This window comes from Brachyistius frenatus, unplaced genomic scaffold (genome assembly GCF_029030835.1).
Source record: "Brachyistius frenatus isolate BFR_SWC_R1_liver_20210118 unplaced genomic scaffold, ASM2903083v1 Contig_82, whole genome shotgun sequence".
NCBI classification, from domain to species: domain Eukaryota; kingdom Metazoa; phylum Chordata; class Actinopteri; family Embiotocidae; genus Brachyistius; species Brachyistius frenatus.
The window spans coordinates 1104768-1117451 of NW_027210681.1; the positions used below are offsets into that span (position 1 = coordinate 1104768).

Genomic DNA, 12684 nt, shown 5'->3' on the forward strand with positions numbered 1-12684 from the left:
AAGAAGTCAGAGACTCCCACATCTCTCCCATAAATGTCAACGCTGCACAAATCATATCAAACAAAGGTTTACAGGGTCTATTTAATTATCAAATAGACGAGAAGGTTTCAAATAATTAGATTTCGTGAGGATCGAGGCTTTTAAAATATCATAATTTGGAGAAAAATTTTTTAGCCGGATGTGGATTTAAAACATTGTTAGGATTAAAAATCCTTTGATTTAAAAGCCTGCATGTAACACGACACTAAAATAACCACGCCGTGCCTCACAACTTCATGCCCGAACCTCCTCCTCCTCTCCCTCCTCCTCCTCCTCCCTGATGACCGTGTCAATCTGACCCCAGAGAAAATATATGAGGGAGGTACCGAGGTGGCATCTCGCTGTCGACTCGTCCGCCAGCAGCTCCGGTGGAACACTCGTCCCTCCGGACTAAAGATAAAGACCTGCTATAATAAGAGCACACGTTGCTGTCAGAGGACACAGGAAGCGGCCGCAGTGTCCTTTGATGGGTTACAGTCGGAGATCAAGTTCAGAATGAGAAGCATGCGGGGGCGGGGCAAGAGGGGAGGGAGGGGTGCTCGTCACACTTCTTTCCAGAGTCCGACTCCAGTAGAGCATTTTTTTTTTTTTAAATGTTTTATGGTGTTTTAAAATGATGCTCCGGGGAGATTTAAAAAAAAAAAAAAAAAAAATCCTGACAAGAATTCTTGTCGACTATTTTTTTTATTTTTTTTTTATTTTATACACTTTATTAATCCCCGAGGGGAAATTTCTTCACTACAGCAACAATCAGCTACAGTTTTATGTGACTATATAAGATATGATTTAATCAAATAAGTGCACAAATCTGCAAAATTCAGCACATACAGCAATAAAACTGTCTGTAGGAAACACATCTGACTTCTATAGGATCATTTTTCACGTGTCTCATGTCATCACAGTGAAGGACTGGCGCTGTAAGTTCATGCAGGGAAATACTCACAGGAAGGATGTAGTGACACCTGCTGGCCAACTGGTTGTACAACAGCCTCCGCCCAAAAACCTGAGACATTTTAAACACAAACATCAATGACGACTCAGGAGGTCCAAAATGTTACGTTCACAGCAGAAAGAAGAAAAAAAGCATTAAACATGAATGACTTCATTTGATTTACAAATATATAATAATATATATAATATATTTATAAATAAAACCGTAAACAGTTCAGAGTCTTTATATAAAGTGTCGTGTTGTTTCCTACCTGGAGACTGCCGTGATTTTTAGGTCTTTCACATCTTGATGATTTCTGCTGATTTCTGCTTAAAACAAACAAACCTGATTCATCATGAGTATAAAATATTGATCAAAAATTACAATTAACAAACCAATTTTTTTTTTATTTTTTTTTACTGTTTTTGAAAGTGATTTTCCAAATTTTATTTAACTTGCACACAAACAGTCAGATCATCAGTTACATGTGAATTTCAACAAACTGTTTTCACGCTGAATGACCGCCTGCTGCTCGGCTCGCCGTGGGACACAACAAGTACACCGCACATCTGGACGCACACCTGCAGTGACTTCTTTAATATTACAGAAGCTGATGAGTCGACGAAACTTTTAGGCGGAAGAACGACGTCAATAAAATCACAGAAGTTTGAGGGAATTCACAGGATCGATATTTATGATTTCTTTTCTTTTTTTTTTGTAATTAAGAACATGATTCTACTGAGAAGCTTTTTACTTTCAGTGTAAACTGTTTAAATGTGCGGGAGGAGCTGGAGGATGATTGAGAGCAAGAGTTTCTGAACAAAAACCCAAAACAACACCAAAAAAATAAAAACAAACCCATAAAATATTATACATAATATATATATAAATATATATATATTATAATATGTTCAACAATCTTCTCAGAGTCAGTTCAGTCAGAAAACTTTTGACGGCGTCCTCTCTTGTCCTCTCTTGTCCTCTCTTGTCCTCTCTGATGGAGAAGATCACGACGGACCTGAAGGAGCTTCAGCTCTCGGTTTGTTTGTCGGGTCGAGAGAAGTTCCCTCGTACACGACTTTCTTCTTGATGCCTTCCTGGATCAGCCGCTGCTCCGCACGCAGCTTAGCGTTGTTCATCCTGCAGTAAAACCTGAAGGAGGAAACGCCAGAAGGTTTCCGGTCAAAAACAATACAAGTGTTTGTTCAGACGACAACAACAACAACAACAACAAAAAACAACAAAAAGGAGACGAGTGTCCAATGAAAAGACGTACCAGGACCCGAGCGTGGTGATCATAAAGCCTGCAAACCCCACGTCGAAGGACCTCTTCACCCGACCTGAGGACGACAGGACAGATCAGTTAAGACACAGCAGGAGGTTTTAAATGATTTACCGTACAACAACAAAACTGGGATCAAATAAAAATGATTTGACACTTAATCATTAAACGAGCCTTTGAAATCCACAGACGTGAACACAGACTCACTGGTGGCCAGAAAGTGAAGCAGGCCGGCGGCCAGAGAGCCTCCGGCTCCGTGCAGGACGGCCTCTCGGGCGCAGGGAGTGCTCTGGACGTCCAGGATCCCCAACAGCCTGAAACCCTGAAAGGACGGACAAACGTTAAATCCATATTAAAATAATTAACAAATACAAGTTTGGAGATTTAAAAAAAAAAAAAAAAATCAAGTTTCAGAAATGTGTGAATGGAGGAAGTGAACTCGACGTTTACATGTGGAACAAACTCCTTTCAATAAGGTGAAAACATCTGCAGCTGGATGGCAAAAATAAGCTGATCCAGGTAAAAATAAAACAAATAACTGGGTCAATGATTTACTGACACTTTTTGGAGTTTATGGTGAAATTTCTATCAGCCGAATTTTTCAGGACGAAGTCGAGTTTTAGGAAAAAATGTTTTCGCTCAAATCAGCAGCGTGTTTCGTGTCTGCACCCAAATTCACTCTTTAAGTTTCATACTTTGGAGCGAGATCTGGTCTGATCGAGGACATCCGCTATTTAACCCGTTGACTCGCTAATGGAACCGCTGGCTACGTCACTTCAATTGATCTCGTGTTAACGGAGAACACCGTTAATTCTCGCGATATCTAAAGTGTGTTAAACCTTGAACGAACCATGTTGACCTTCTGAAACACGTCCGACTTGTGTTTCCATTCAAACAACGTGAAGGGACTCGCGGCTCTTACCTTCTTCTGACTCGCCCCCTCTTCTCCCGACATTTCCCCGCTGCGTTTGTTTCCCTTCTGTGAAAATTTAAACTGAATTTCTGGAGGAAAAATCCTCCCGAACAAACATTTTCAGATCCGCGACGCCTCTGCGCATGCGCAGTTACGCGCCGATTGAGTCCGTCCGTTAAATAACAGCCGACTCGAAAAGAAGATACGGACGATGTGTAGTTCCGGCATAGATCAGTAGAAATCTATGTATACTAAACTTATCATTTAAAAAAAAAAAAATAAAAGTCATAAAATTAAGTTACTTGGATGGAAGACTGTTCTCATTTTGTCTTTTCTTTTATTCAAATTATTTGTGTGTGCACTTAGGGATGAACCAGATTATTTTTTTTAAAGGAAAAGAAGGAGTTAATTAATGACATCCCCGGTTGAAACTCAAGTAAACCTGAGTCATACTTTGTCATCTTAACCCACTAAAACAATAATCCTCACAGGAATTAATGTGGCAGAGGACAGGATCAAAGTATAAAATGAACGATGTCCGACAGGAAGCCAGCATGTCACAGTGATCCCTTTTTGATAAAAACAAGATTATTTCACGGAGAACAGCAGAATAACTACCTGGTAGTCTTCATCCTGTTGTGATGGCAAGTATTTTTTTCCACAACAAGCTCTTCTGATAAATAAAATGACATCAGTTTTTAGAGTTAGTTTGAGTATTACAATAAAAATGTGACAATATTTGTATTATATTTGTTTTTAAAAGGGGGGAGGGAGGGTGGTGGGGGGGGGGAGTAAAACAAATAAATACTGCTTAATTTTAGGAAAACCATCTAAACTGATATATTTAATTTTGAGGGATATTATACAGAGAGGACTTCTGGTGCATTTGATATAAACTGCAGAGATGACAGTGATGGTGAAGCACAGGTTGTGTTTCATTGAACAATGAATTGCCTGATGGAAAAATCTTAGTTCCCATACCGGGAGTCGAACCCGGGCCGCCTGGGTGAAAACCAGGAATCCTAACCGCTAGACCATATGGGACCTGGAAACAGGTGATGTCAGCTCCAGGGAAAAAAAGACATGGAAAAAGAAGGTCTCCTTTTATCCATCTGACTTCCTGACAGGTGAAATGAGTGTAACAGGATGTGCAAAATTACTCAGACCCAGATTTAATCCTTCTGGGTAAATAAAGATTTAACTGTGTTTCCTCCTTTCAGGGTTGAAGCGGTGTGACATTACATCCGTCCTGGACACCAGACTCCTGTCAGCTGTATAAAGAGTGAGCAGGTCAGCTGACCTCAGCACACCTTCTGCAACACACCACAGAGGTAAGTCAGGCTGCTTTAAATCATGAATTATCTCAGATGCATTTATTTATTATTTACATTTAAGTAAATAAAATAAACTATCTTTTAAACTGTTTTAGTTTTTTTAATTCAGAGTTATAAATTTAACAACTGAGCTCTATTTTTTAAGGGTTTACAGGTTCCCTTATTGACTTCATTAATGGTTAATAGATATATTAATGTGTTATACAGGTTTGTGTGTGTTTTTTTTACTTATGTCTATGTGTGTAATTGGCTCAGATTCTTCCAGAAGGTCAGGGGTCAAACACTTCTTTAGAGCCTTTTTTTATTTCTTTGTATTTATACTTATATATATATATACATAAGTATAAATACATATATATATATATGTATAAAAAAATACAGTTTCTTATTCAGTCTCCTTAGTTTAAGTTTTATTATTTAACTGTTTTATTAAATATTTTCTAAATGAAGAACGTGCTAAATGAAGTAACAGATTAAAGGACTATCACACCCACTTTGTGACCCTGCAGGACGATGGAGCTGGTCCTGATGCTGAGTTTGTTTCTGGGAGCCTCATCTTTCCTCTGGCTTTCGGCTCCAGCAGGTAAGAGAACAGTTGATCTAAAAATTTAAAAAAAAAGTTTGATTTTCCCATAAAAGAAAACCGATTTTTCACAAATCATTTAACATTTTCTTGAAAAAATAAATCTCCAACTTTAATGGAAAGTTATGGAAAAAAGGGCCGTTTGTTATTAAAGAAAAGCCACTTTTAAAAATGTTTAAGATATTTAATTTTCCTAAATGTGAAATAAATAGCTTCTTTTCATGTTGTGTATGAACTATAATATCAAAAATGTGAAATGACATTGAAAGAAGAAATGCAAGTAAACATTAAGCATTAAAAAAAAAAAAAAAAAGTAGCAGAAGCTCTTCAGCTGGAGCTAATTCGTCACCAGGGACTCTGAATGTTGAATATTAACCATCAACACCTTCGTGTCCAGCTGCCTTCCAGCTGCCGCCCTGCCAGCTCATCAACCAGACGGTGTCTCTGGAGAAGGAGGGCTGCCCCAGGTGTCACCCGGTGGAGACAACCATCTGCAGCGGACACTGCATCACCAAGGTATTGTGGGTAATGACACACAAAATAAAATATTCGACTGTGTGGGGAAGTATTATTGTTGATAACACATTAAGAGCATTAAGAGTTTTTTTTACACTTGATAAAGAAATATTGATGCTGTTTGTAAAGTCTGTATTTCCTCTGAATGATAAGAAAATTATAGAAATATTAACCAAATAAAACCACTTTATTTAATGGGCTGAATGTTAATTAAACTTAATATATCTAATAAATCGTGCTGTTATTCACACGTTTATTATGTCATTGTATTTTCACACTTTCAGTTCTCAGTGAAAAGATAAGCAGCAGTCTGGTTTCCTGTTTGGTTTTTTTTATCGGCGGTAAAATCTGTCAGATGAGTTTGTGTTGCTATAGCAACCATCCAGCAACAATGCACCACTGCAGATTTACAACAAAAAAAAACTCACCCTACAATATTCAGCTATTATGTTATTTATAAAGTTCTGTTTTGGCTTTGACATTCTCATTTAATGACATTTTTCTTGGGTTCATTTGACGTTTGGCCAAATATTTGACCTTTTTGAGGCCTGATGTTGTCCACTCTTCGTATCGCAGTATCACACGATATCAATCACGTTTCGGAAACCTCGTTATTTTGGGCTTCCTCTGCAGGACCCGATCTTCAAGATACCGTTCAGCAACGTGTACCAGCATGTGTGCACGTACCGCGACGTGCACTACAAGACGTTTGAGCTGCCCGACTGTCCGCCTGGCGTGGACCCGAGCGTCACCTACCCGGTGGCCACGAGCTGCCACTGCGGGCGCTGCGCCATGGACACGTCCGACTGCACCTTCGAGAGCCTGCAGCCCGACTTCTGCATGAATGACATCCCCTTCTTCTATTAAGTCTCCAGTAGCAGCAGCTGAACCACATCTGTGCACATTATATATAATGTATAAAAAACATCCTGTCGTTTATCATCAACTGCAGTAAAAAAATGAAGACCGTTGTATCTGTCGTGCAACTAAAGATAGAAAATAAACGTCTAATATTTCCTTGAACTTCTCGGCCTCTTCGACTCCATCGTTCCACCACTGAGGCGGTGATTTTACTTTCGATAGAAAAATATGGTTATAAAATAAGGACACTGACAAATATGAATTGTTAGATTCCTTGTTGATATTAGTTTTAATTTAAAATTGCAAAATTACAGACGTAGCTGTGCAGTGAAATTTAAGAGGGATGTCGTCTCTTCCATTCTTCCAATAGGAGGTTCTTCCATTATAACTCTTTTCACATATTTTTATGTCAGCGTGACGGCGATAGCCAAAGCCTTACGTTCCATCCTATTTCTGTAAAATGCGATATCTCAGTGACACCTTCGTTTCTTCAAGTTTGGCACCAACGTTCACTCGGTCCGAAGGACTCAAGGATTCTCGTGATCGCATTATATGAGGGAACACAGGTGGGAGTTTGTTTACCTCACTGCAATGTTCGAACAATGGATGTAAACATGAAATGGATATTGTGGATCTAATTTTTTTTTTTTAAATACACGTAAAATGAGAGGCAGAGTATTCACACCGAGCTGACGTCTTCGGTGTTTCTTTTCGTGTCGGTGCGGACTTTGACGTTTTCGTCCTTTTTTGCCGTAATGCAACAACGCAGGCAGGCGAGCAGCTTGTCTGCAACCCCTTTCTTCATGAAAACATACAGAACCAAATTCACAAGAGGGCTGAACTGAAGGAACGATAAGGCTAATTTGTTAGCGTGTTCTAATATAAAAAGTAAATCTCTAGGTGTGCGTAACACGTGCAGGAGGAAAAGGACCGTGGGTAAGAACAGCACCACCACTAAAGTTCCCACAATTCTGCGTTTTTCTTTCACAGAGACGGAAATGGCAGCAGATAAAGCTTTGAGGGTCCCGGCTAAGGAGAAGAGGAGCAAGGGGAAGGGCAGGAGGAAGAAGACCAAGCTGCTAATACATCTGTAGAGCAAGTCAGAGTTTAGCAGTGTAACGAGGAATTGGATGAAACATAAGGCCCAGACTGTAACGGAGACCAACACAGATTGCATGGTGCTTCGTCGGAAGCGGTACCACAGCGGCCAGGCGATCACCAAATACCTGCAACAAAGGACAGTCAGAATATAATTTTACAATGTGTTTTTTTTTTGTTGTTGTTGTTGTTTAGAGGCGTCCGTGCACATTTACCTTTCCAGGGCGACACACACCATGAAGGCCACACTGGCCATCACACCCAAGTAGTGGATAAGTGAAGTGACAAGGATCAGAACAAGGTTGCTGGGCTTTGCCAAGAAGATCCCGTTGCAGAAAATCTGGATGAAGTCGGACATCAGGAGATTGATGACATAGACCGGTGCAACATGGTCGTTGCGTACCTGCAGTTGATGAGAAAAAAAAGCAGCAGGGAGTATAAAGCCACATCATATCATGGTAAAGCGTGAAATCGACACGCAGGTCAACTACAACAAAATGTGGAATAGACACGCAGGTAAACTATAGCAAAATGTGAAATAGACACGCGTGGTAGTTGCACATTTTCTACCAAAGAACAGAGGAAACAAAAGAGTTTCTTTGGGCAGTATTAGGAGGGAGGACGGGTATCTCAGACAGGTCAAAGCGTGGTTATTTCATGTTTTTCTGTAGTGGACCCTTGTGCCTATTTCACGTTTTGCCGTGATACTCGGTTGCATGCAGAGTGATTTGTCTATCATCCTCAAACATTTTCCACACAGAGTTTTCGGCGAGTGAACGTCAACAGTTACTGCTCTGATGCAGATTTCTACATACAGAAAGATGATTCATTCTTTACTTACCAGTGAGCCCAGAGCATAGATGGCCAAAAAGGTCAACGGGCAACCAACGCAGATCACAGTCCATGCAATCACGTATGAGAAGGCTGGAAGATCATTCGTCAAACCGTAAATGTTAAACTTTTGGAAGATGGTATAATATTCATAATCATAATAGTCGTTGTAATCATAGTAAAAGGTGTCATTCCAGAAGTAGATGTCGTCGCTGGAGTTATCCATTCCTCTCAGGGTAACCTATAGAAAACAAAAGAGCAGGTGTGTCACCCTTTTTTCCTTTTTGCCTAAATCACTATTTACACCGTAACAAAGAGCAGCAGATGTGACACTAAAACAGAAGAAAACATGCACTTTGTGTGGAAATACATAGAAAGCAAAACGACACCTGTACACTAAATTACTGTCATCCGTGGAACAGATCAAATTACATATTTACTTATAAGTGGAACATAGAAACAAGGTTTTATTTCTACGCAGGATATGTAAACATCACCTGCAGAGGTTAAATTACAAGCATCATTGATGCTACAAAGTAAAGTAATAAAACGTACCAGTTCGGTGTTGCTGTGCAAAGTGATTGCATCATATCATCATCATCTTTCAAACAGCCCCGAACAGCTGTGACGGGGACAAACATTGCTCAACTCAGCTTCCTCTTCCTCTTCCCATTCCTCTCCACAATTAACACTTATTTTTTGTATCTGAGGCGAGTCAATTAGTTTTCATACTCAAGGTGTTTTATATATCTACGTACTGTGACTGTAAGTTTTCATATGCTATTTCTGTGTTGCAGCAGACTGGACTAGTTGTTGTTTGAAACTAATTTACCTTAATTCTGAAAATAAACCAAAATTCCAACGAGGACTTATTCGTCTTCCTTTTATTGGTGTAGTGGCCACAGTGACGGTTTCCAGTAATGAAAACTTAAAAAACTGTTAGAAATAATGTTGTGTATTTATCCCAATGTGAAAACATCACATAATATTTGATCTATATTGAGACAAGTGTTATCAGAGTTCAAGTTTTTTGGGGAAATATGATGTACATTTCCTGCTTTTAATGGTCAGTTGATGTGTGGTTTCATCACACCCAGCTCTTCCTCTGATATTTCCACTGAATATGAACAAAACTGTTTCACCATTAAGCTTGCATAAGGGCCTCAGTGAAAAATGTTTTCCTCAGTAATGCCCTGAATGACATAAAACACTTAAAATTAAAACAAAAACAGGCATTCATTTACAGTGTGTGCCCTTGTGACTCCAAAATGAAGACTCAAGAGTTTAATTATAACCTGCAAGAGATGTAATCTCATCAATGTCACCCAAAACAGGGGAAACACACATCAATCATGAGCATTTTCAAAAGATACATCAGGCTTATAGGTATGGACCTTTAACTCATTTAATTTTTCCACTATCACTGTAGTATGTGATAGAAAACAGGCATGTTTACATTACATTGTTTCAGTAATATTGGTTACCTTGCAGCACAAGAAAAATGTATCCTGGACCAGCCCCCAAAAATGTCCCTGAAGTGGGAACTGCAGCACAACAACCAAGAAAAGGGAAAGAGACAAAGTAGCGATGGGCACTTTATTTACACTTTATTTTTTTATTGAAGTTGAACAAAATGCGTCTCCATGTACATGCTGTAATGTTTCATACTGTTGATGTGCTGACATCATCGCTGCCCATTGTGCAGCGACACAGAGAGGCCAGAAACTTGTCCACAGTCCCTTTCCTGATGAACACATAGAAAGCCACATCCACAAGAGGACTGAAGTTCACAAAAATTAAACTCACATCTAGGAAGACTTTCTTTCCGTCCACCAGGGACCAAATAACACGGGGCAGGAAGAGCAGGATGTAAATAAGCAGCACCGCGACCAAGGTGGCCACGATTCTGCGTTTTTCATCCAGGGAGACACTGCGGGTGGCGGACAGGGCTTTAACTGCCCCACACAGAAAGCACGTGAGAAGTGGGAGGGGAAGGAGGATAAAGACGATACCAATAGTTTCCGTGATGTTAAAGTCAATCAAGAAGTAGAAAGTGAGGAGATAGACGAGAGGAAGGGTCCAGACCACGGCACAGACCACCAAACAAACCTTGTAGGGTCGTCTGAAGCGGTACCACAAGGGCCAGGCCACGACCAAATACCTGAAAAGATGAGACTTGCTTAATGGTCTCTGAGGAGAACCAGTTTGTGTACCAATAGAAAAGGGTAAGACACATAAATATCTACGCACAAACTGGGTGAGACAGATCGTTACCTTTCCAGGGAGATGCAGACCATGAAGCCAACGCTGGCCATCACACCGACATTGTAAAGGTAAGTGGATATTTGACAGAGCGTCTGGTAACTGGTCGCCACCCAAACAAGCATGCAGCAGAGCTGAAGGAGGTCGGAAACGAGAAGGTTGATGACGTAGATCGGAGCGACGTGATCGCGTCGCACCTGCAGGAAAACCGGGATAAAAGTAAACAAAGAGGTTTTAACATCCGCTGAACTTCTCTTCCTCGCAATACATGCCATCTTGCTCTGCTTGGAAAGTGCAAAAGGAGTTGTGCATTTTTCATGAAACTACTTGGTGCTGACAAAAATATTAGATGATACAAAAACATTTTTTTCTTGCATAATAAAGACACAAAAATAACTTCATAATTAAGTGCCTTTAACAGTTTAAGGGAAGGCTGTACACAACACATACAATATAAAAAATAAATTGAATGCACACACCAGAGAATAAACTGCGAAGATGGCCACAAGGATCAAAGGAAAGCCGACGCTCACGATGAACCATACCAGCACATATCTGATGTATCCAAGTTCGACTGTATAACAGAAGAATCCTTGGTTTTGATCGATGTCGTCGATATGATCATCTTCGTAAAAGCTGGTGGTGGTTCCGTAGTTGTAGCTTTGGTCCTGTGAGGTGTTGTTCATGAATTTTGCCATTCTGCAGTATGAAACCTGTTTGTTTTTTTTGGAGGGGGGGGGGGATAGAAAAAGGTGTTAATAATGATTATAATTACCTTTTTTGTTGGTATCTTATAATATATATATATATAATATATATATAATATAATATATCTGATAATATATAGACTCAACTGCTGCACTTTCTAAACAGTTTCACTGCTTCTTTATTTGTTAATTTCACACTTCAAAGTTCATTCAATTTCTTCTTTCAGTCTTTAGTTAGCTTTTAAGTAATTTAAACACAAAATAAAAGTACAAATAGCAAAACATTTGTATTCTGTTTTTGGTGTTGTTGTCTTACTGTGACAACTTTAATGATTTAGCACTTTAAGATTTGTTCAAACAGTAGTTTTATGGTGATTTTTTTTTTTAACATAAACTAAACAATGTGTAAAAAAACTGGAACAATAGAGGATTTACTGAAAAATGAATTAGCAACTATTTTTTATTGCTTTTAATTATGTCAATCGCCTTTATTTTTTTGTTTTAATAATTTTGAGGTTTGAACTGTTGGTTGGACAAAACAAGTATTTTGAAGATGCTCCTTAAAAGCTCCGTAATTACCTAAACATCTCAAATTAAAACATAAAATAACATGAATCCATATGGAAAATAACCCCATTAAAATAATCAGCAGTTGCAGTCCTATAGAAAATGCTCAAAAAGTTAAAGCTGGATTTCATATAAATTAATGAGTAATAATAGTCGAATGATATAATCTGTAATAACAAAGGGAATATATTTTTGCATGGTGATCCTCTCACTCATTATACTTAAGTAATAGATTCAAAGCAGGACTTTTAAGTTTGTGATACTTTTATTCAAGTAAAATATCCAAATACTTTTCTGCACCACTGATTACACAATCACGTGCTTGTAATTCTTAAAACTTCAGGGGGCGGGGGGAAATCCAGATGAAATAAAAACATGAATCTTTGCAGGTATTTTTTCCTTCTTAATAATCTCTAAAAAATAAGAAAAAAGGTTGCAGTATTTACCTTTTACAGCTACGATGACTTCCCCACAGCAGAGTTTAATGTTTTGTCCTCTGCATCCAAACAGTTTAAAAGAGGACGTGACATGTAGGTTTCTGATAATCTACATTTGCTCTTCTGAATAAGATTCATGATTGTGTAATGTACAGCCGAGTGAATGTCACGACAGGAGGAAAGATAAGAGGAGTAAGACTAAATGTTCAAATCTTATACACTATCCTACATGTCGCCAGAAGACTTATCTGATCTTTTAATTTCACATTTCGTACAATTTTTCAAACCATTTTATTTTATCTTATGTTCATCAGTTTCTGTGT

At 38.9% G+C, this 12684-nt stretch overlaps 4 protein-coding genes and 1 non-coding gene across 5 annotated transcripts; 1 reads left to right on the forward strand and 4 right to left on the reverse strand.

Moving 5' to 3' along the window:
- Positions 1-800: 800 nt before the first annotated feature.
- On the reverse strand, positions 801-3337 carry cox20 (cytochrome c oxidase assembly factor COX20). Its single transcript, XM_069709279.1, has 5 exons — positions 3175-3337; positions 2460-2574; positions 2247-2310; positions 1242-2122; positions 801-1042 (listed from the first exon to the last, which is right to left on the reverse strand). Exons 1-4 carry the CDS (start codon positions 3205-3207, stop codon positions 1978-1980), a joined length of 357 nt encoding a protein of 118 aa, XP_069565380.1. The 5' UTR covers positions 3208-3337; the 3' UTR covers positions 801-1042; positions 1242-1977.
- Positions 3338-4137: 800 nt separating this feature from the next.
- Positions 4138-4209, reverse strand: trnae-uuc (transfer RNA glutamic acid (anticodon UUC)). The gene has a single exon. It is a non-coding gene; the product is annotated as a tRNA-Glu (tRNA).
- An 803-nt stretch (positions 4210-5012) lies between these two features.
- Positions 5013-6573, forward strand: lhb (luteinizing hormone subunit beta). Its single transcript, XM_069709278.1, has 3 exons — positions 5013-5082; positions 5480-5598; positions 6232-6573. The coding sequence occupies exons 1-3, from the start codon at positions 5013-5015 to the stop codon at positions 6463-6465; spliced, it is 423 nt and encodes a 140-aa protein (XP_069565379.1). The 3' UTR covers positions 6466-6573.
- Positions 6574-7138: 565 nt separating this feature from the next.
- Positions 7139-8614, reverse strand: LOC138627153 (G-protein coupled receptor 4-like). The gene is made up of 3 exons (XM_069709292.1): positions 8399-8614; positions 7773-7960; positions 7139-7685 (listed from the first exon to the last, which is right to left on the reverse strand). Exons 1-3 carry the CDS (start codon positions 8612-8614, stop codon positions 7139-7141), a joined length of 951 nt encoding a protein of 316 aa, XP_069565393.1.
- A 1376-nt stretch (positions 8615-9990) lies between these two features.
- LOC138627154 (ovarian cancer G-protein coupled receptor 1-like) lies at positions 9991-11348 on the reverse strand. The gene is made up of 3 exons (XM_069709293.1): positions 11196-11348; positions 10663-10847; positions 9991-10549 (listed from the first exon to the last, which is right to left on the reverse strand). The coding sequence occupies exons 1-3, from the start codon at positions 11346-11348 to the stop codon at positions 10051-10053; spliced, it is 837 nt and encodes a 278-aa protein (XP_069565394.1). The 3' UTR covers positions 9991-10050.
- Positions 11349-12684: the final 1336 nt, after the last annotated feature.